General features: G+C 50.0%; 3 protein-coding genes across 6 annotated transcripts; 1 reads left to right on the top strand and 2 right to left on the bottom strand.

Annotated features, from left to right (window-relative positions):
* Positions 1-1,035: 1,035 nt before the first annotated feature.
* LOC111181594 (ribonuclease 7) lies at positions 1,036-3,723 on the bottom strand. The gene is made up of 2 exons (XM_022587110.3): positions 3,489-3,723; positions 1,036-2,967 (listed from the first exon to the last, which is right to left on the bottom strand). Exon 2 carries the CDS (start codon positions 2,925-2,927, stop codon positions 2,457-2,459), a length of 471 nt encoding a protein of 156 aa, XP_022442818.1. The 5' UTR covers positions 2,928-2,967; positions 3,489-3,723; the 3' UTR covers positions 1,036-2,456.
* A 169-nt stretch (positions 3,724-3,892) lies between these two features.
* TPPP2 (tubulin polymerization promoting protein family member 2) lies at positions 3,893-22,791 on the bottom strand. Of its 4 annotated transcripts, none has more exons than XM_089905855.1 (4): positions 21,063-22,791; positions 17,330-18,956; positions 16,974-17,127; positions 3,893-16,160 (listed from the first exon to the last, which is right to left on the bottom strand). In XM_089905855.1, the coding sequence occupies exons 2-4, from the start codon at positions 17,500-17,502 to the stop codon at positions 15,972-15,974; spliced, it is 516 nt and encodes a 171-aa protein (XP_089761981.1). In that variant the 5' UTR covers positions 17,503-18,956; positions 21,063-22,791; the 3' UTR covers positions 3,893-15,971. The 4 variants fall into 4 exon arrangements, with proteins under 4 accessions (XP_089761981.1, XP_089761988.1, XP_089761989.1 ...); XM_089905862.1 differs by having other exon boundaries at positions 17,330-21,245; positions 21,872-22,791; XM_089905863.1 differs by having other exon boundaries at positions 3,893-15,185; positions 16,023-16,160; positions 17,330-22,790.
* On the top strand, positions 10,814-15,277 carry RNASE13 (ribonuclease A family member 13 (inactive)). The gene is given in 4 exon segments (XM_089905906.1): positions 10,814-12,503; positions 13,060-13,327; positions 13,330-13,372; positions 13,763-15,277. Coding segments are annotated over 3 exon segments (684 nt in total). The 5' UTR covers positions 10,814-12,503; positions 13,060-13,146; the 3' UTR covers positions 14,223-15,277.
* Positions 22,792-22,864: the final 73 nt, after the last annotated feature.

The raw sequence follows: 22,864 nt of genomic DNA, 5'->3' as shown, positions 1-22,864 counted from the left end.
ATCCCACATGCCGTGGAGCGGCTGAGCCCGTGAGCCATGGCCACTGGGCCTGCGCGTCCAGAGCCTGTGCTCCGCAACGGGAGAGGCCACAACAGTGAGAGGCCCGTGTACCGCAAAAAAAAAAAAAAAAAGCATAATTTTATCCACTTAAAAAGTTTGTGAGGAGGATGTCTCCAAAACCATAACACCATAAGAAATATCATCAATAAAGAATAAAAAAAAAAAAAGAATAAAAAAAAGAGTTGTGAAGAAAGAATAAAGTGAAAAGAAAAATCAGCTACCCCTAAGAGACTTGGTTTTCTATGCACCTCAGTTGAAAATCATGTATTTAGAATTAATTATGTCCAGTACAGTGACCACAGGATATATAGATTTTACATTCAGTCATTTGGCATTTGGCTATAAAGTATACTTATTGCCCCTCTACTTTCAAGACTCATCAACGTATTGGCCCCTCACTCTGCTTGAATTGAATTGTTCAATGCTCTGCTCCCCTTTCTTTTCATCATCCCTTCTCTACCTTCTCTCCTCACCATCTCAAACCACCCAGCCCACCTAGCAGGACTCTGCCTGCAGACTTATTCTCCAGCCTACTCATAAACATCATTCTAGCAGAAGAAAGACCTCAAGGAGAATTGAATGGGGTATTTGCCAAAGGGTTATCTGTGTGTTTGCCAAAGGTGAATATGACTGGACAGGGCTATTCCTACTGTTACCTACAGCTAGCTATCATTACTGAATGCTTATCAGTGCCTGGGTTTGACTAAGGCCTCATAAATGTCATTTCTAAATCTTCCTGAAATCCTGTTGGGTAGGTAGTATTACTCCCATATATGGAAACATAGTTGCAAAGAGGTGCAGTTTTCTTGAGGTCATGTAGCCACAAAGGACTGAGCCAAGATTTACACCCAATGGTATCTGGCTCCAAAGCTTACTCTGACTCTGGTAAGGCATTAAGGGAGCACTGGAGTGTGGGAGAGGGATAGGTAGAGAGTAGACTCCACAGCTGGGAAGGGAAGGTCTAACAAGGTAGTATTTGGGTGCTCAAGTAGGGTGGGCGTGGGGCGGGCATGGGGCTTAGTGCAGTTTGTCTGGGACTGAGATTAAGGAAGAGAGAAAGGGCTGGTGACGGTCAAGGCTGCAGGCAATGCTGGGTGTGAGCTAGGAGTGGGAAGCTATCAGGACCGAGTCTACATAAAGCCATAGCTTCTCCAGTTCTGCTCACCAGGAAGGGAGAAGTGGTGTCTGCAGGCGGGGTTTGGAGGGGTCGGGGGGAGGACGGGGAGATGGCATTTCCACATCTCAACCCCTCCGGTCTGGGCGGACTGCCAGAGCAGAGAGCCAGGGAAGCACCAAGGCAGGAGAGATCATTTATCGGGAGGAAGGAAGCTCTGGCAGCTCCCACCAGCTTGTTTGTGACAAGCGGGCACTGGGCCACGAAGTCCCTTGAGGTCAAGGGAAATGTGATCCCAGAGCAGGGAGATGAAGTTGGGACACTCCCCTGACACTGTGCCTTCAGGGCTATAGGCAATCAAGCCAGAGCCAGGCCCAGGGCCCCGGAAGGAAGAGCAGTGGACTAGAGAAGGGGAACGGCAGAGAGGTGGGGTGGGGCAGAGAGAGAGAGAGAGAGAATTAAGATCCTTGGAGCATCTCATAAACAGTCCCTTGGCTAGAGAGGTAATGACCTTTACTGCAGCCAACATGGGGTAACTGGCTCTTCAGAGCTCTCGGGACATTGTTTCACTGGTGAAATCTTACCTGGTTCCCCTGTGGTCCCTGCAGAGGACTCTCCTTTTCCGCCCAGTGGTAAAGTAGAAAATGCGCTTTCTACTTTAAAGTCCAGCTGCTGCTACTAACCAACCTGACAAGCTCTTTAATTAACAACTCTTTCTGCAATCTCAACATCCTCGTCCCTAAACAAGATGAGTAATCCTAGTCATGTCTATCTCACAAGGGAGTCACGTGGACACACTGTGAAAAGCATGAAATGCTATGTAAATATGAAGTGGTGCTGCTTTGTCTTCTTGCCTTCAGGCCACCTCCCTGCCCACAAGCCACGTCACTGCCAATCAGAGCTGGGGAAGAGGCCTAGTTTAGGAATAGGAGTGGCTCTCGCCATAAATCCCCTACACTCCTTTTCCATTTCTTTCCTCCTCTCGTCATGCTGCCGTGAGAAGATGGGGTAGGGGAAAGATGTAGGAGGCACAGACCAAGGAACCCACACCCCTAAGCTAATGAAAAAACAGCAATGAAAAGTTGAGAGATCGCCATCTCTTCTGGAGTTTAGCCTACTAATGTATCACCTCAACTCCCCACAGCCCCACCCTCACAGAGGAGCCTGAGCTAGGAAGGGCCCCAAGAGATGTCAGAAGAGAACTTTCTGGGCTGAGGAGGAGTGGTCCAGAGGCCTGCAGAGGGATTTAAGGTGCGGCCCAAGCACGTGGCTGGCTGGAAACCTAAAGGACATCGTCCAGGTGGACAGGAACCAGCTTGAATTTCCTAGAGTCCCCTTTCTGGGGAGGGTCACAGGCCACGATGTAAGGAGCACTCAGTTGCTTCTCCTTGTACCTGCAGTCTGGGTACCTCCCTGAGGTGAGGTTACACATGGTCAGGGATACAGGCTTCTGGCTCCGGTGGCAGTTTTTACGGCCTCTCTTGCAGGTTATGCTGGGCGTCTGACAAGTGGCGGCCACACCGGAGAAGGATTCACGCACGAAGGTGTTGAGGCCTTTGCAGCGATTGGAGTACTTGTTGATGTTTTGCATCGCCGTGTTGCATCTCTGAGGCCTGGGCTGCACGTGCTGAGTTTCAAACCACCGAGCTGAGGTCATGTTTCTGGGCTTGGCACCGACTGGGTTGTCGGCCATCCACAGGCGCAGCAGCAGGAACAGCAGCAGAGGGCAGAATCCTGCTCTGGCTGGTGCCATCTCTCTTAGGGGGAACAGTCAGAAGGGAGGGCTGGGGTCTCTGGGCACAGAGGAGGTGGAAATTAGCCTTGCTAAACCTGCTCCTTCTAGCTAATCACCATCTCCCTCCCCTGCTGTCTCCTTCCTCCCTCACCCTGTGTCTTTCCCCTCCCTTCCCCTCCCTGTGCCCCAAACCACTAAGACCCCACCCCCTAACCCTAGGGCTCCATCCCCCTCACCCTGAATCCCTATCCTCCTTCATTCTGTCCCTCATGCCTCCCACTCCTTGCTCTATCTCCTCTCCCTCAGGTCCATCCCTCTGTGTCCCCATGTCCCTATGTCCTTATTCCTTTCTCTGTGTCTCACGCCCTCCATGACCCCATCCCCATCTCCTCCATAGCCCCATTTTGTGCCTCCATCCCTCAGCATCTCTCTCTTCTCTCCCCTGTGTGTATACTCACCCCCTCCACATTGAGTCCCTCCTTTGTCCACCTTGTCACTCACCTGAGTATACTGTTCTCTGGCCAGAACCCATCCCTTCCCTGTCCTCTCTCCTCACTCATGTCCCGCCACAGGCCTTACCTCCTCCCCAAATCCTCGTGTTGTGGCTTCTGCTCACCGGGACGCACCTGCCTTCCGCCGGGCCTCAGATGTCTGAGGGCCTCTTCTCACCACCGAACTCCTTAAGAGCTGGCCTGGCTTGTGGTGCTTCTGTGTGGGGGCAGGCTGGGGAGTAGCCGTGGATCAGGAAATGAACCAGGTTCATGCCTCTTCACTTACATGTCCCAAGTAAGCGGATACCTGTGGAGCTAGTACATCTGCCTAAACATCTTCAGCAGTGAGGAAGCTTGAAGCCTGAATCCTCACACTCAAAGGCTAGACCTGGCCCCTAGCCACATGGTTCTAATGACTAATAAGGCACCTGACTCAGGTGTCAACCCCAAATGAGAGCTGCCATTTATCATCTCCTATATATACACCTCTGGTTCTGATTCTGGGAAGAGCCAATCACTGTGGTGGTAAGGATTGCTTTTTCTAATCCGAGATAAAGATGGAATAGCCTAGAAAGTTACTTCCTGTCATCAGGACTTACTGCTGATCTTTTGGAGGAGATGGAGGAGACAGGGAAGTGGACCAATCACCAGAGTCACAAGTCACAGCACCATCCCACCTCAGCTATTCTACAATGATTCATCCCTCTGGGTCCCTCCCATTCCAGGGTCAAGCAAGGTCATCTGGCTTTACCTGGAGATGGCGCCCAACACCTCTCACCCTTCACTCTTTCCCTTACTACTTTATTAAAATTTGCAACGCTTAGTGTCCTAATTTGAAAATGCTATTGGTGGTGGTGTGCTCTACAGCCAGCCTAGACCTTCCTCTACTGTGTATTCCCCGTTGCTTGTGGCAGTTACAGTTGTGCGGAGAGCTTGGGTCCGTGCTGCTCCGGCAGCTCCAGTGAGCTTGGCACGGGAGACTCAGAAGAACTGAGACACTGAGGAAGAGAAGCATCACTATCTGTGGATGGGAAGGCCTGGAAAACTGAGGCGAACAGTGTTCTTGTTTTCAGGTTGCACCTGTAAGTAGTAGGTGGTCTCAGAATAGTGGGTTCAGGCTCATTCACGTAGTCAATATTTATTGAGCATCTACTATGTGCCAAGGTGCTTGGGATATATCAGTGAATAAAAGATACAAAAATCCCTACCTTTGGAATCCTTACATTTCATTGGAGGAAAGGCAGTAAAAAATACACCATTGCTAAGGAAAAAAGAACAAATGGAGATTAGTAGGCAGTGATTTTTATTTTTATTTATTTTTCATTGGAGTATAGTTGCTTTATGGTATTGTGTTAGTTTCTACTGTACAGCAAAGTGAACCAGCTATACTTATAACCCCTCTTTTTTGGATTTCTTTCCCATTTAGGTCACCACAGAGCAGTGAGTAGAGTTCCCTGTGCTATACAGTCGGTTCTCATTAGTCATCTATTTTATACATAGTAGTGTATATATGTCAATCCCAGTCTCCCAATTCATCCCACCCCTCCCTTCCTCCTTTGGTATCCATACATTTGTTCTCTACATCTGTGTCTCTATTTCTGCTTTGCGGATAGGTTCATCTATATCATTTTTCTAGATTCCACATATATGCATTAATATACAATATTTGTTTTTCTCTTTCTGACTTACTTCATTCTGTATGACAGTCTCTAGATCCATCCATGTTTCTGCAAATGGCACAATTTTGTTCCATTTTATGGCTGAGTAATATTCTATTGTACATGTGTACCACATCATCTTTATCCATTCCTCTGTTGATGGACATTTAGGTTGCTTCCATGTCCTGGCTATTGTAAATAGTGCTGCAATGAACATTAGGGTGCACGTATCTTTTTGAATTATGGTTTTCTCCGGGTATATGCCCAGGAGCTGGATTGCTGGATCATATGGTAATTCTATTTTTAGTTTTTTAAGGAACCTCCATACTGTTCTCCACAGTGGCTATATCAATTTACATTCCTACCAACAGTGCAAGAGGGTTCCCTTTTCTCCACACCTTCTCCAGAATTTACTGTTTGTGATTTTTTGATGATGGCCATTCTGACCAGTGTGAGGTGATACCTCATTGTAGTTTTGATTTGCATTTCTCTAATAATTAGTGTTGTTGAGCTGCTTTTCATGTGTTTGTTGGCCATCTGTATGTCTTCTTTGGAGAAATATCTATTTAGGTCTTCCTCCCAGTTTTTGATTGGGTTGTTTGTTATTTTGATATTGAGCTGCATGAGCTGTTTGTATATTTTGGAGATTAGTCCCTTGTCAGTTGCTTCACTTGCAAATATTTTCTCCCATTCTGAGTATTTTTTCCTCTTGTTTATGGTTTCCTTTGCTGTGCAAAACTTTTAAGTTTCATTAGTCCCCATTTGTTTATTTTTGTTTTTATTTTCATTACTCTAGGAGGTGGTAAAAAAGATCTTGCTGCGATTTATGTCAAAGAGTGTTCAGGCAGTGATTTTTAAATAGGGTCATTGAAGTAGGTGACTCTGGGACAAAGATTTCAAGGTGAGAGTGAACTTATGCTTGTCTGGGGAAGAATGCTCCAAGCATAGAGGACAGCACTGTAAAGGCCCTAAAGCAGATGGATGCCTGGGGAGTTGGAGGGACAGTAAGGAGTCCAGTGTGGCTGGAGCGGATGAGTGATGGGGTCGGAAAGGGACCAGAGGCTAGATCATGGGAAGCCTCAGAGACCATTAGGAGTTTTGCTGTGCACACAGTGGGGAGCCCTAGGAGGGTTCTAAGTAGAGGAATAAAGGGAGTTCCCTGGTGGTCTAGTGGTCAGGATTCCAGGTTTTCACTGCCATGGCCCAGGTTCAATCTCTGGTTGGGGAACTGGGATCCTGCAAGATCCCACAAGCCGTGCGGCATGGCCAAAAAAAAAGAGGAGGAGTAAAAGCCCTATCTGTTTAAAAATACCCTGGCTGTGGGACTTCCCTGGTGGTGCAGTGATTGAGAGTCCGCCTGCCAATGCAGGGGACACGGGTTTGAGCCTTCGCCTGGGAAGATCCCATATGCCACGAAGCAACTAAGCCCGTGAACCACAACTACTGAGTCTGCGCTCTACAGACCACGAGCCACAACTACTGAGTCCACGTGCCACAACTACTGAAGCCCGCACGCCTAGAGCCCGCTCTCCGCAACTAGAGAAAGCCCACGCGCAGCCACGAAGACCCAACGCAGCCAAAAAAAAAAAAACCCTGGCTGTTGCATGGATGTGACTGCAGAGAGGCCCACGCAAACCATATGGGTCATACAGTTTGTGTTCCGGTCCAGAAGTTAGGATTTTGAGTCAGGAAGATGGGTGTTTGTTTTGAGGTCAGGGGACATCATTTTAGCAGATAGAGAGCACAGCTGTGGGTCAGGATGAAGTATCTTTGGAATAAAAAAATGGTGTTGGAGGGAGAAGCACCACTAGGTGGCAACAGAGAAGCAGGAGCCAGTTCACACAGGCCTCTTGCTCCTCTGGTTCCCGCTCTGTGAGGCCTTGGCTGGGGTGCAGCATTCACTGCTTTGTTCAGGTGCCTGAATCTTTGTAGTTGGAACTTCTGGGTAGAGAATTATGCCTCTGCTGCTGTAGAAATGCAAATGTTTGGAGATAAAATCCATGGTTTAAAGCAGACTGTGGACAGAATGTGGATCAGGCCAGCCCTGGACTGGAGGCTGGGGTGAGAGGAGTGGGTGGGAGGCCAGGACCTCATTTGGATTCCTCGCCTGCCCGGACTCCTCCTCACTTCTCATTATTCTAGGGTGAGATGTTTCCAAACCATGGCTTGAACTGCCCTCTGCTCTTGTATTTTCCTGTCATTATAATTATCCCAGTTTGCCCTTTAACTTCATCATGCGGGGTTCTCCAGAAGGCTTCCTTAGTGCTCTGTGAAAGTAAACACAGCCATGCTGTCCCAGTTCAAAGGGAAGAGGGAGTAAAGGGTTAGGTTTGCGTGTGAAAACTGAAAAGTCGAACCTACTATTTGCACAGTTCAAGCTGAAACCCTTATTTCACCTCCATTATTTGGATAAGGCAGGTGATTTTGTTTATTTTTTCGCTGAAACTATCCAGCTTCCAAGATCCACTTCACTTTGCACTCGGTAGGATAATTTTGCCACGTTTCCTTCGCTACATTCATAGGGCGACAGGAAAGGATGGAGGAAGGGGAACAGGGTTAGGGAGAACAAAAGGAGTCAGGCATCAGGCCAAGGACTGGGCAGGGAGTCTGGCAGAAGAGAGAAGAGAAAAATTAAAGAAGGGAGAGCAGAAGACAAAATGGTGGGAGACAGGCTTCCCTGGTGGCGCAGTGGTTGCCAATGCAGGGGACACGGGTTCGTGTCCCGGTCCGGGAAGTTCCCACATGCCGCGGAGTGGCTGGGCCTGTGAGCCATGGCCGCTGGGCCTGTGCGTCTGGAGCCTGTGCTCCGCAACAGGAGAGGCCACAACAGTGAGAGGCCCACGTACTGAAAAAAAAAAAAAATGGTGGGAGAGAAGATGGGAGGGAAGAAAGCCCCTCACATGGCAGCCTCTATCCAGGGATGTGAGGTAGCTCCCCAGCCTCCTTCTCCTTCTAGCGGCATAGTCACTGCTCTTGGCCTAACCTCTCCCCAGGCTGCTGCTGCTGGTGTGTGTGTGTGTGTGTGTGTGTGTGTGTTTAAAGTTGTTCGGGTGGGTGTTGTGAAAATGCCAATAGTGCCAGGTGGACCTCTGCCTGTCTTCCCCTCAGGACCACAGCTGCTACTTCCTCTAGCCTGCATTGGGAGGGGGTGAGGGGGGCTGGGAGAGACGAGGGCCAAGCCTGGATTGGTGCCCACCCTTCAGAGCCCAGCCTCTCTCTCTTCCAGAGTTCCACACAGCCTCTGGATAGCGATGGAAAGCCCGTGAGAGTTTCCCTCCAAGCAGGAGCAGATCCAAGTTCTGTTATCCTGATTGTGTTGCTCCCAGGATAAATAAAGGTAGTGGACTCATTTTTGTAGACGGGGAAAGTGAAAAAAACAGCAAGTCGGGGTCAGATGTGGGATTCACTTTGGGTCTTTGAATTCTCATGACCTTTCCTGGAACAGCTGTGGATCTGGAGGAAGCAGCAGGGACAGAAAGTTGGAATCTTTGGCTCCCAGACCAATGCCTTTAGACAAGCCAGGATGTAGCACTGGGGGACCTGGTCTGGGGTTGAGAGGCCTCACCAGGTCACTCTGTCTCATAAGCCATTGCCAGTTCCTCATTTATCTCTAGAATAAAATATAAATTCCTTAGCCTGATATTCAAGGTCTGCCGTAATCTGGCAAACCCGTCTTTCTAACTTTATCTCTGACTTTTCTCCCACTGATTGCCTCAACCCCAGCCAGGCTGGTTTTCTCTCTTTCCTCAAACATACCTTTCATAATTCTCTTTATCTCCACTTAACTCATCTGTTCCTTGAGATGCATCCCGAGGTCCCAGGTGACTCCCTCTCTCCCCAGAAAACTTTCTCTGACCCTCCTAATTCAGAGGGATCTCTCTCACCTCTAAATTCCTACAACATTTACTGTCTTCAAGATGTATAATTTTCTGCCTTGAATCATTGGTTATTTCTTCATATATATGTGTTGCTTTCCTCCCGTTTAGACTGTCAATTCCCAGAAGACAAGGACCATCTGTTATACTACTTCTGTACCTCCCACAGGATGTAGCATAGTGCCTTGCATATAAGGGACCCTAAATGATTCAAATTCTACGTTAGAAGGCATTCATTCTGCCCTTGAATGATCCCAGTCCCAGTTGAGGAACTAACAAGGCACCTCCTGAACTTTAACCCTGGGGTGGAGGTGAACCTATGACAAGAAGGTTGAAATGGCTGAAGCAATCCTTTGGGTTCAAGGAGAACCCAGGACACAGTTTGCTATTTGAACAATGTGAGTTGGACAGGGCAAAAGTGATGCCACTGAGGTTGTAGTGAGCTCACGTGGGGCAAAATCTTGGGGCACCCCCTCAATCATAGGGAATCATCCCTGCACTTGTCACTCTAGCCAGTGGTTCTAGAAATCCTACCATTGGGGAGGGGAGGAGGGAAAGAATGTGTAGACGGCTATATGCAGAAAGTCACTTCTACGGGAAAAATAACAAAAAGTTGTTGCAATGATGAACTATCAATAATCCTTTTGCTGGTAGAAGAACCAGCACCATCACAAGCAAAGTCTAACAAAAATATTTCTAAGTCTTGGATATTTACCAATCCTTTTCAATATATAAAGTATAAATAAGTCTGCTTTTGCTAGGAAATCTGATTCTCTCATTAGGCCAGAATTTCTCAACCTCAGCACAATCTACATTTTTGTCTGGATACTTCTTTGCTGTGGGAGCCGTCTTGTGCAATGTAGGATGTTGAGCAGCATCTCTGGCCTCTACCCACTAGATGCCAGTAGCACCTCCCAGTTGTGACAACCAAAAAATGTCTCCAGATGTGATCCAATTGCTCCCCGTTGAGAACCACTGAATTAGACATATGACCTCAAGCAAGCTACCATCCCTCTCTAAAACTTAGTTTCTTCATCTCTAGGATGATTCTTGCATATGTAAAGTCCAGTATAATGGGGTAACAATTCCACAAATCTAAGGCTTTGTCAGAATGGATGAAGCAATCCTATGGATCAGCTCCTCTGGGATAGGATTTTAAAGACCAGACCAGTAGGACTGTAGGTTGGAACCTGAAGGCCATCGCACACTCAGCACTTTTCCTGGTCCCATGCTCATGCCTTTGTAACATATGTTCATACGTGTGTTGTTCCTACTGAATTGTAAATTTAATCTGGACTGGAACTGTCTTATTTACCTTTCTATTTTCCCCAACATTTGTCATAGTGTTTTCAGATAGTATTCAGCAATTTAAAGTATTTAAAAGTAATCAACGTGGGGCATGACTAATAGAAAGCTTGGTGAAGATGAATTTTAAGTCAGGTGTTAAAGAGGGCTCTAGATTGGCAGAGTGGGGATGTGGGGAGGTCACTTGGCTCATTTGGGGAATATAAGACCTTACAGGGCTTCCCTGGTGGCACAGTGGTTAAGAATCCGCCTGCCAATGCAGGGGACACGGGTTTGAGCCCTGGTCTGGGAAGATCCCACATGCCACGGAGCAACTAAGCCCATGAACCACAACTACTGAGCCTGTGCTCTAGAGCCCACGAGCCACAACTACTGAGCCCATGTGCCACAACTACTGAAGCCCGCACGCCTAGAGCCTGTGCTCTGCAATAAGAGAAGCCACTGCAATGAGAAGCCTGCACAATGCAAGGAAGGGTACTCCCCACTTGCCACAACTAGAGAAAGTCCATGCACAGCAACAAAGACCCAATGAAGCCAAAAATAAATTAATAAAATAAATTAATTTTAAAAAGAAGGCTTTGCAGATGTTAAGTGAGTTGGAGAAAAAAGTGAGTTGTTATAAGACCTAGGAGACCATATCCAGTTTTCCATTTATATATTGTTTAATGGCTAAAAGTCACCTCCATATTGACCATCTCATTTTATTCTTGCAGCCTCATGAGGTAAGGAAGGCTTCCATTTTATAGAAGAGGAAACAGAAGCTCAGTAGGTTATCTGAGATCAAGTCCTAAACTCTTTACTATGTGCTGTTCCATCTCTGTAACACTGTGTGCAGAGGTTAGCGGTGGTGGGTGGGTAGGAATGAAGAAAGAAGACCAAGAAGCATGAAAAGCCCCTTTCTCTTCCAAGGGAAGCTGCAGCCTTGAGCAAATAAGGAAGAGGTAGCACACTCTGAGTCTGGGGCCACAAAGTGCTAGTAGCTTCCTCAAACCAAAGACTTGAGTCAGCCGGGCTCTGGCACCACCCTGCATGGATTCCCACCGGGTGTTGGCTGATACACCAGCCTGAAGGATACAGATGAGCCACCTGCCTGTGTGGGCTTTATCCTCACTTACTTGGCTGTGCACACTTCCCTGGGGAGGTGCCCTGAGCAGACGCTTCTTAAATAGGACGTCCGGGCTGATCTTCACATGAGCTGGCCCAGCGGAACTGACAGGGGTGAGAGCGGGAAGAGAGAGCAGCATGCTGGGTAGAGGAGATAACGTGAGCGAGAGGTGGTGGGCACCACTGGGGGAAGCAGGCAGAGATGGAGATGCAGTTGGAGACATGATGGCGGCCAGGTCATGGAGGTCTTCTGTCCTATGAGGTGTAGAGTCCTCCTGGAGTTGGAGAGTGTGTGGTGTCCAGGAGAGGGGAAAGCCTGAGCAGGGGAAGAAATAGGAACGGAAGAGACTGGTTCGGGAAAAGTTTTAGTTAAGATTGTTAGGGCTGGGACTTCGCTGGTGGTCCAGTGGTTAAGACCCTGTGCTCCCAATGCAGCGGGCCTGGGTTCAATCCCTGGTCAGGGAACTAGATCCCGCAAGCCACAACTAAGAGCCGCATGCCACAACGAAAATCGCATACGCCGCAACTAAGACCTGGCGCAGCTAAACAAATAAATAAATATTTTTAAAGAATTAATTAAAAAAAAAAAAGATTGTCAGAGCTGCGTGACTGATGGACTCATGCTCGGATTGAGTACTCACCGTGTGCCAGGCCCTGGGCTAAGAGCTCTTGATATACATCTTAACGAATCCTAAGACTGCCACGAGGTACAGAATATTATCTTCATTAACTGATGAAGAAACTGAAGCTTATACCGGTTTAGTGAACTTAGACTGATGGTGTACAGCCTGGAAGCAGTAGAGCCAGGATGCAATTCCTGGTCTGTTTTACTCAAAAGCTTTGCTCTGAGCCACCATGCGGTACCGCCTCCAAACAGGTGGGATTAAGGAGAGGGCGGGGTCGAGGACCACTCTCAGATTTCTTGCCTAAGTAACTGAGGAAAGGGACAAGGCAGGAGGGAAAGTGAGGTGGGGAAGGATGGGCTCAGTTTTGGACTCTGCTTTGTGATGTCAGAAAGAGCAAGTTTAAGGGGGCTGTGAACGAGGAACACCCATGCGACTCTCTCATGCGCCCCCCACCCTTCCTGAACTACACACTGGCCTTGGGACACTCAGCATTCTCTGTTTTGACTCCCTTCTCCCGCTCTCCAGGGAGAGAATGGTAAGCTGTCCAACCTGGACAACAGGTGCATGGAGGCAAGGCTGAGACGCCTGTGGGTGTCAAGGACTGTGGCTGGCAGGCTCTGGGGAGCTAGCTATTTGGTTCTGATGAAGGGGCAGGTGTTGATGAAAAAGAGTTAGGAGGCTGGCCCTTTTTTCCAACATGACAAACTACAGCAAGATCAGCTGGACACAGGCGGTCCACACCCCCTCAAGTCCAGGCTGTGTTGTCTAATCCCACCTGACAAGTTTGAGGCTTCGGGGTCGGCATGCATAGATTTCCAGGAGTGCTGTGACTCTGAGAGGGCCTGAGTTTACAGGTGAGAGTGTCAGTGTGATCACGATTGGAGTGAAGTTGATGGTGGGGGGAGCGGTCCACACCGAGGTCTTTGATTCTCAGCCCGACACTCAGGCGGGAGGCCCTTGCGTACCTGGCCTCCGGGGATCTAGTGAGTGGGATGAGAGAGCGGAAGACCCTCTGTTCTCTGAGGGTCAGGAATAAGCAGCACTTTGTTCCTCAGGAACATGACGGTGCTTTCCTTGTCACTTTTCCACAGGAGCATGGCCTGTGAACCAGAGAAGACATCAAAGGAAACCCAAGAACTTCGGAACTTCTCGCAAGGAGGCTGGAACTAAGTGTTCTGATGACACCAGAGAGGAGGAGACCAGAAAGCAATGTCTCTTTCCTCCCCCCCATCCACCCCCGTCATCACAGGGGCTCCTCAAACCCAGGGGACAGTCCTTCCTCTCAGACTGGTCTTCATCCAGAAACCTTTCTAGGCTCTTCTTACCTTTGGGCTGTCCTTGGCCTCAGGAAGGAAGAATCCCACCCCTGCCCTGCTGTCCTCCAGCTCCTGTCCTTCCACTTCAGTCAGAGAAGTGTAGCTGAGCCTGTCCCTTCTGGACTCTCTGCATTTTTACCAGAAGGATTAACTGGGCCAGGGATAAAGGGGAAGCGTCTCTCACCCAAGGACCAGTTGGACCTCATATTTCGTAAGTGTTACAGCTCCCGGACTGGGTGAGGCTGAGACCCTAAGGTAGACCAAGCTAGAGGTGGCTGACCAGATGGGTGACCTTGGGCAAATGTCTCCTCTCTCTGAGGCATGAAGGCTTGGGCCGGATGATCTCTGAAGCACAGTCCGGCTTTGAGGGCATAGGGGAAGGCACATAGGGGAGACTGGGGGCACACTGGAAGCTCTGGGAAGGGGCGGAGAGCCACTCGAGACCCACCTCTGCTTCCAACCACCTTAACTCTGCCAGCAGGAAGAATGGCACACCACCTGTGGTCCAGCTCCTGTTCCTCCAGCCAGCTTTGGTCGAAAACATCCAGCTACAGCTTGCCATCAAGAACTTCCGTACCTTACATATCGACTATCCCAAGGTTAACTACGCAAAGGGTTTCCGGGGCTACTGTAATGGTCTGATGTCCTATGTATGGGGCAGACAACAAAGCTGGTATTGCCCAAAGATCCATTATGTCTTACATGCCCTGTGGACCGCCATCAAGAAGTTCTGCAAGTACAGCGAGAGCTTCTGTGAGAATTACAATGAATATTGTACAGTCACCCAGGACTCCTTCCCCCTAACAATCTGCTCCCTGAGCTCCAAGCAGCCACCCACCAGCTGTTACTACACCAGCACCTTAACCGACCAAAGGCTCTATCTGCTCTGCTCCCAAAAGTATGATGCTGAACCGATAGATATCATGGGCCTCTACTAGGGATGGGACTAGCCCCCACTACTGCCGCTACAGACCAGCCTGTCCCCACTCCTGAAGCTCTGATCCCTGGTACAAGGCTTCCTTCCTGGCTTCAAATGTAGGCAGGATCCCCTCCCAAGAGACCAGGGAGATAGGAAATATGTCCAGAGCTTTGGTCACCATGCAAAGTTGTACTGTCTTCTAGGCTCTTTCTAACTTGTTTATCTCCCCCCATCACTCCTGCCACCACCCTCCCTCTCCCACAGACAGTTTCACCCACCCAAGAAGCTGACTGTGTCCAGTTGGCAGTGACAGTCCATCTACTGGGCCAGATCCTGTATCGTGGCTGGAGGCCCAGAGCCTCAGCTCACACCATGGTACCAGTTCCGAGTCTCAAATCCCCATCCCTGTCGCCCTTCCCTTCTCAGTCTTCCCCCTTTCCCTTATGATTCCCTCTACTCCCTCACCCACATGGTAGGTATCTCCAGCTATAGGAACCTCCGTGAGAGTCTTAGACTCGTATTAGCTTCATTTCTCCAGGCCACGCTCCCTCCCCCGAGCTCTCAGTCTGTTCCTCTCTATGGAATCACTGATTTCCTCTTCATGTAACCTGTCCTTTCTGTCCTCCTTCCACCACGGAGCCCAGTGCAGTCTCTCCCCTACACACCCAACCTCTTTAGTCACCCTTTATTCTTCTCTGACCTCTTTTCCTTCCATCTGTCTCAGCTTGGTTCACTGGATTTCCAAATTATCTTCTCTGACCTATTCCCCCCAGATTCCTGCATCCTTTTACTTCCCAACCTCCTCCTAACATCCCCCAAACTCCAGAATCTGCCTCTGACAAGGCAGGGGTGAAGTGGGCCCAGCTGTAGTCACAGAAGGTTTTAAAGCCATATCTGAATTATGTAAGATATAACCATTGGATGAAACTGGGTGAAGGATACATGGGACCTGTCTGTACTTTTTGCATCTGCCTGTGAATCACTGCAAAATAAAAAGATAAAAAAACACATCTGAATTAGTTCTGATTTCATTCCTTTTTCCTCAGTGCACCAGAACTCCTGCTCTCAGAGTCCTGGAGGCCACCCACCTCTGGCCATCTTCCTGGGCTACCCTTGGCAGTCAGTAGGATCTTCCATTCCATGTCTACCATGATGGAGGTGGGGTGGGGTAAAACTCAGTTCCAGGCTGGGTGTTGAAAATGGATTCTCCCTCCCCGTCAGCTCTAGAATAAACTCATAACAGGAGTTAGGCTAAGTAGATCTTTGGCCCACCCTCTCTGGTTTCTATTTCTCCCCAAACAAAACATTCATTGCAACACATTAGGAAGGTGGAGACCGGGAAGTGTCTGGTTGCTAATACCTGGGTCCTACTAGCTCCAATCAGGAATTTCTACTCCCCTTTGGCAGGTCGAAGGGGATGGATATCAGTATTATGTGAACACAAGTAGCAAATACTTTTGCCTCCACATCTAGCTTCTCTCTTATCTCCAAATATATTCCTCAGCCGTGTTCTTAGAAGCTGCTGTTGAAGGGGATGCTACCTAATGGCGGGGAGGCCAAGTAGAGTAAAGGGTGTGGTGCTGAGAACCCCCATCCTTGGGTTTCTCAGCTCCTCTCTCTGTCTCTGCACCAAGGGGCCCCTCTTCCCTCACCCTGGTGGAAAACAGAGCCCATGAGCTGCCGCACACACAGATGTTTATTGTCCCCCAAGCTCCCCGGTGTTAAAGATGCAGCGTCGAGGGCCGGCAGGCTAAGATGACGCTACTCCCTAGTTGCTGCCCTTCTTATCATAGGTGCCAGCACCCTTGTAGCCACTCACGTAGCCTGAGTTGTCAGTCATGTCCTCCCGTCCCGCGATGCCTTTGCCCTTGCCGCTCTGGTCAAAGCGCTCCTTGTGGGTGCCCGTGTACTTGCTGGTGTCCGTCAGCTGGCTCACCCCTCCCACCGTCATTGCTTTCTGCAAGCCAGAGGATGAGGCGTCTGAGCCCTCTCCCTTCCCCTCCACTGTCACGCCCCTTCTCTAGAGATGGCCTTCTAGTAGTTCGACTAGTTCTCAGAGCTCTTGTTCAACCCTTGGCATGGTGCTGCCGCTTAGGGCCCAGGTGCAGCTGTAGGCAGGAACTATAATAAGAACCACCCACTTGTGAGGAAGAAATCTGGTTTATGGGAATAAGTGTGTGTGTGTGTGTGTGTGTGTGTGTGTGTGTGTGTATTTTTCTGCTTCCAGAGGAGCTAGTTTGACTAGGCTGCAGCCAGAGGACTTCAACCCCAGACCTAAAACACAAAGTCTGTCCTGTTGGGAAGGCCCTATTTGAAACCTAGAATAGGAAGAGCTTTTAGTAGAGAGGGGACAAGTAGGGAGCAGAGGGCGGGCGAGAGGGAGGAAGTCAGATATTTCACCTTACATAAGAGCAAGAAGAGGAGTGAGGATCAGGTACCAAGTCGTCTGCACTCAGTGTCCCCCCAAAGCCGCCAGGCCCTAGTTGCCTGGCCCAGATCCTGGACGCTTGGGAATGAGTCTAAGTTTTACTATGAAAATAGCTGTGGTCCTTGGGTAAGTCATTTCCTCTCACAGTTTCCTCACCTCTGAAATGACTCGATGATCTCTAAAGTCTATTTCAATACCAACAGTGCCCAGAGGCCTTCTGCCCTATCTCCCTGCAGTGCTGCTATTGGCAGGGGTTAGGGACATCGGCATGGAGGAAGGGACACAGGAGCAGCAGGGACTCAGGGAAGTAGGGTCAGGGGTCAGGAATGAAGACTCACTTACAGTAACACCGGCGGTAGCTGGGTCCTTGCCCTCCATGAGTCTATAAATGTTCTCCAGGGCTTCATCCGGGCTTTTCCCCTTGAACTTCTTCTGGCCCAGTTCTTTCATCGCTTCCTGGAACTGTTGGAAAGTGATGGTTCGGGCATTCTTGGCCCTGATCAGTCAGACAGAAATCCAGGAACTCAGGAACATGAACTCATCACCTTCCAAGGTCCAACCCTCCCCTTACTCAGACAGGGCCTCTACACACTGAGTGCCTTGACGACAGGGGCTAGCACAGTGCCAGAAGCCCTCCCGCATCCCACCACCTCGTTAGTTCTACTCACCACCCCCCGCTCCCGTCTCTGGTCCCTTACTTGACTTTGCTGAACACGATGTCCACGTCAGTGGAGGTGACCCTCTTGTCATCCATGATGCCACAGTCTTTGCACAGCTTGGAGAAGTTCTTGTTGTTCATTTCAGTGCCACTGCTTGACGATCCTCCAAAGACAGCAAACCGCTGGAATGTTCTTTCTGCTTCTGATGCCATGGTCAACTGGAGGTGGGGGAGGACAGTATGGGGGGAGACTCGGGGGTGAGGGAGGAGGGGAAGGGAGGACTGAGGAGTAATAATGATGAAGGTTAAAGTAAAATCAGGGGCTTCCCTGGTGGCGCAGTGGTTGAGAATCTGCCTGCTAATGCAGGGGACACGGGTTCAAGCCCTGGTCTGGGAAGATCCCACATGCCGCGGAGCAACTAGGCCCGTGAGCCTCAACTACTGAGCCTGCGCATCTGGAGGCTGTGCTCCGCAACAAGAGAGGCCGCGATAGTGAGAGGCCCGCGCACTGCGATGAAGAGTGGCCCCCGCTTGCCACAACTAGAGAAAGCCCTCGCACGGAAACGAAGACCCAACACAGCCCTAAATTAATTAATTAATTAAGAAAAAAAAAGAGTAAATCCTATAAAAACAAAAAAGTAAAATCAGAATCAGCAACAGGAACAAACCCCCTTTTCCCTCTCCCTCCCTCCCCCCTTCCCTCTGATTCCCATCTGACCTACTGTTCCCAGTACAAGGGATACTAGTGTGGATCCTACATACTGAATAATCACCACCACCACCCACTGCCCCATCACTTCTGTGTACCTGAGAGTACCCAGATGGTGTCTGACCCTTCCCAGCCTTTGTAAGTAAGTGTGTGCAGATCTGTGGGAGCCGGCTGGCTGGGGAGACTGTGTGGCAGTGGGAAGACTGGGGAGAAGAGGGAAGTTTCTATGACCTCAGCAGTGTTTCTGTGACATAATTTTCAGCCCTTGCTACAGCCCTAACCTTTGGGGGTGGGGTTCTTAGGTCCCTACCTTGCATGCTGCATTGAGCATGTTGCCAACCTCCTGATCTCTGCAGGTGATCAAGCTTCCCTCATGGTTTCAGCCCCGCTTGACCCAGTCCTCTGGGTCTTGATCAAATTGCCTTATGTTCTGTCCCTCAACAAAAGCTGAGGAGAGCTCAGGGAAGGAGTTAATGGAAACAGGTTGACATCAGTCCAACATTGTCCTTTTTTCTAGTCTCCAGGCCCAGGTTCGTGACCAACGTGGAGAATCCCGCTGGCTTTGGCAGACCAGGTGTAATAGGAGCTTAAATGGCTTCCAAAGTTGGGCCCCACGTGGAAAGAGCACGGGCCTTGGAGGGTCACACATCTGGGTGGGTCAGGGTGAGGTTGAGCCTCAGACTCTAGATAATTTTCTGTGCAGGTCAAGGATGTTCCTTTTTTGTTTGTTTGTTTTGGGCTGCGTCGCATGGCTTGTGGGGATTGAACCTGGCCCCGGCAGTGAAGGCACTGAGTAACCACTGGACCGCCAGGGGATTCCACCCCCCACTTTTCTTTTAAAGTAATGCTATAATTTTATTCAGTTTTTTCTAAATGTGTTGTTTCTTCTTTCAGAAGGGGTTTCTCTTTGGTCTTTTCTCTGGCTGGAAACCATACAGATGAATGAACTTCAGGGCCCCTAAAAGAGAGGAACTAGATTGGCGACTTTCCTCTCCTTCCCATCTAATCAGTCACCGATTCCTATAATTTCCCTTGTCTTACAAATCCACTCCTTTCTTTCCATTGCTATTCCTCCCACACTTTATTCAAGTCCCTGTCATCTCATATCTAGTTGATTATCCTAACTTCTAAATGACCTCTTTCCTAAGTCAAATGCTTCACCCTTATCCACCCCATAATCCATCTCTTTTAAACCCCCCATCAGATTAATTTTCACAGAACAATTATTTATCCATTGCTCCTACTCAAGAACACTCTATGGATCTTCAAACCTTTCTGAAATGCCAAACCTTTTTGCCTGTCATTCAAGGACCTTCACACTTGGCTCCACTCTACCTTACCAAACATCACCCACCTTTCATCAACATTACTCTTCATCTGGGGCCATAATGGCCTAATCATTATATGCTTCAGAAGCTACCTGAAGCCTAGTGGAGAGAGAATAACCTTGGAGTGGAATGAATCTGGGGATTTCAGTCTTAGATAAGTCATCTACTAGCTGAGTGGCCTTGGGCAAGTCACTAAACATCTCTGAGCTTTAATTTCTTCATCTGTATAGTGAGGACAATAGTACTTACTTTATATAGTATTAGGGGATAATATATGGGAATTACCTTGCACATAGTAGCTACTATTCAATTTATCCTAGTAACTTGTGTATTTCTGTCCCAAAACTTTCCTTCATGATCTCTCTCTGCCTGGATAGAATGCCCCTCCTTACCACTCAAGTACTCCATTGTTGTACTCTTCATAGGGTTTACCCTAGGAACAAAACCCTTTTCCTGGGACTTCCCTGGTGGCACAGTGGTTAAGAATCCACTTGCCATTGCAGGGGACACAGGTTCGAGCCCTGGTCTGGGAAAATCCCACATGCCACAGAGCAGCTAAGCCCTTGCGCCACAACTACCGAGACTGCTCTCTGGTGCCCATGAGCCACAACTACTGAGCTCACGAGCCACAAGTACTGAAGCCCACGCGCCTAGAGCCCGTGCTCCGCAACAAGAGAAGCCACCACAATGAGAAGCCTGTGCACCGCAACAAAGAGCAGCCCCCACTCGCCACAACTAGAGAAAGCCCGTGCGCAGCAACAAAGACCCAACGCAGCCAAAAGTAAATAAGTAAAAAATAAATTCATTTAAAAAGCCCAAAATGAAACAGCTTGAGCACTGGTTGCTTTAAAAGAAAACCAACCCTTTTCCTCCTCTGAATTATACTAAGATAATGGTTCCTAGCCTGTGGGCTGCAGCCTCCTGGGGCAAGGGTTTCTGAGTTATTGCAAGGACCTCTGCAATCTGTATGTACACAGAAGACTGGTTGTTGAGTAAATAATAAGCTTTGCACATGTAGGTGCATAGATGCATAGATGTTGCGATTATCAGAAGACTGAACAAATTTATTTGAAAGTATTGCTGAATTCACGGTTTGTCCCCATCAGGGGATTCTAAAACCTTCATTTGGAAATGGAAATCTCTGATCTCCCACTTGAAAAGGGTGGGAAACTATTGCTATAGGACTTATTGTCTAAACAATTAATTTATATTTACATCACTTCTTAATTTTTTCTATCTTTATACCTTCACTCAACTACTGGATCCTATGCTCTAGAGAGGGTATGACTAGACATCACACTTCTTTGAATTCCATCTATACAGTGGCTTGTATGGAGCAGGTACTTAAAACTGTGGCTTACTGGAAGGTATAGTTTGAAGCTGTTTCTGGCCCAAGAGAAGGAAATTAGAGACAGAAGTATTCTTGTCGGGCCACTGACACTGGGCCAGGCTGAGACCTGCCCTGACAAGGAGGAACCCCATCTTAGATCAGAAGCAGCCTCATTACTGCCTGTGGCAGGCTGAGACCCCAAGCCTAGGAAGCAAACAGATCCCAGTGGAAATTTCCCAACTCCTGTCTGCCCTACGCCCCTGCGTTGGCCCCTTATCAGGTTCCCCCTGAGTCATCCTGACCCAGAGACGAATTTAGATGCTGGAACCTCCAGGTCCTTCCCTCCCCCACTCCAAGTAACACTACTTTAGACACATCAGAGGAGGCTGCCGGCAGAAGCTCTCACCCTAGGCTCTCTTTCTCCCCCAGTTGCAGTCGGGCTGGAGAAATCTCTCTTCTGTCTTATGCATCTTTATCTACAGTCCCAATTCCAGCAGGCTTTTCCTTGTCCGGGAGAGTGTTAATATGACATCCAGAGGGGAGAGGGGACTAGGAGAGGAGCCAGGGTACCCAGCTTCTGTGCCAGTTTCTGGGTAAATAGTTATGAAGGGAGTGAGGGAAAGGAATGGAGGAAAACTTGGGTGCTCCAAATTGGGGGATCTAGGGGAGATCCTTTAGATGTGGGGCTGCTGAAAGCTGGGCTTGATCCTGACCGGTTCTACTCTGGGTCACCTCCTCCCTTTTGGGCCCTCCTTTCCAACAGACCCTGCCAAGTGGGGATGAAAGGGGCATTGATGTTCCTTGGATGGGATTGGGTCGTGAGTGGTGAGGGTGGTGGTGGTGGGCAGTTCCCAGGCAGGAGGGGGCAGGCAATTTGGGGGTCTTGGTGGGGGCAGTCTGAGCTGGTGTTGCAGTTGGCAGCTCCAGTTCCATTGGCCATTGTTCCCAACTGGCCTGGCGCCCAGCCCCCGAAATGGCAACTTGGGAGCCAGGCTGAAGGAGGATAGGGTGGGGACCTCAGGGGGGGAGGGGGCCTGGAAAGGGTGCAGGTGGGGAGAAATTCAGACTGGTGTCCTTTTGTCTAAGACAACTTTGAATCCCTTTAGCCACATAACGATCCCCTTCTGGGTGGATTTCCTCTTAGGGGCACAGGGAGGGTGCATATAAGTGGGGGGGAGGGCAGGGCGAGTGAGGGGTCCAGGATGTCAAACCCACCCAGGCCCTGAGAGACGCAGCAGTGCCTGAGAAACCAGCGCCTGGGCAATGCGATTCCGCCGGGCCGAGCTGGCCTCACCGTCCTTCTCTGGGCCAGACTAGAAGGGGTTAGCTCGGAAGCCACAGGGTCTCTTGGGTCCCAGCCCAGGACACTGCGTCCTCCCCAAGCCCCCACTCCACCTCCACAGAGTTAACTCCACCCCTGCGCCTGTTTACCCAAGAGTCAGAACCCCTGGGGGTCCCTGGCCCCTCCTCCGCCCCCCCTTGGGGCCTTGACCCGGGAGTCCCCGTTGGCCATCCTCTCCCTGCCCCCCCCCCGCTCCCGCGATCTCCCTCTATTTATAGCAGCCCCCCGCACTCCCCGTCCCCCCCTCCCCGCCTTGTTTTCCAACTCCTCAGGGAGCGGCCGGAGAGAAGGCGTCGGGACACTGCGGAGAGAGAGGAGGTACCAAGGGCCCTGGGAGCCCCCGAGCTGGAACTCCTGCGCCCTCGACGCTCCCACCTCCAGCCCCCACCGCCCAGTCCGCGCAGGCACACCTTCCCCTCCCAGCGGGCGAGACCCCCGCCTCCTCAGCAGCGATCCTCCCTTAACCTAGTACTCTGTTTCCGGACGGGTGGAGTCAAATTCGTGGGATGCCAGCGCCCTGGATTCGCCTCCCTTTTACCCGTCCCCACCTCGGAGTCTGGGGGCGAAGTAAGGAGCCTGAGTGCGACAGGCAGAGCCAGGTCACGGGCGGGCGCAGTGCTGCGGGCGGGCGTGGGGATCCCCCGCGGGATTAAGGGATCCCCGCGTACCCCACAGCCGCCCCGTTGCGGGTAGCCGGGACCGGAGCCTGGACGCACCCAGCAGTTTGCTTTCCTTAGAGCTCCCTTCGGGCCCCCAGCACAGTCCCTCCCAGAGCGGCAGGCAGCCTGGGGCGGGGGGAAGGGGGGCGTGTTTACAAGGGGATCTGGGGCGGATCTGCTGGGATCCGGCGGCCCGTGGGCGGGCGA

This window comes from Delphinapterus leucas, chromosome 2 (genome assembly GCF_059928025.1).
Source record: "Delphinapterus leucas isolate spDelLeu-1000000601 "Yukka" chromosome 2, BTC_Dleu_Yukka2, whole genome shotgun sequence".
In the NCBI taxonomy this organism is placed as follows: Eukaryota; Metazoa; Chordata; class Mammalia; order Artiodactyla; family Monodontidae; genus Delphinapterus; species Delphinapterus leucas.
The sequence above is the reverse complement of the archived record's forward strand: the minus strand, read 5'-3'. Positions and strand labels throughout refer to the sequence as shown.

Bases quoted from the DNA above. Each gene is read 5' to 3' on its own strand.
- LOC111181594 (XM_022587110.3), bottom strand. From the start codon at position 2,927: ATGGCACCAGCCAGAGCAGGATTCTGCCCTCTGCTGCTGTTCCTGCTG.
- TPPP2 (XM_089905850.1), bottom strand. From the start codon at position 17,502: ATGGCATCAGAAGCAGAAAGAACATTCCAGCGGTTTGCTGTCTTTGGA. The intron at 17,128-17,329 runs GTAAGGGACCAG...CTGACTGATCAG, and splicing joins ATCGTGTTCAGCAAAGTCAA to GGCCAAGAATGCCCGAACCA. The intron at 16,161-16,973 runs GTAAGTGAGTCT...TCTGGCTTGCAG, and splicing joins CAGCTACCGCCGGTGTTACT to AAAGCAATGACGGTGGGAGG.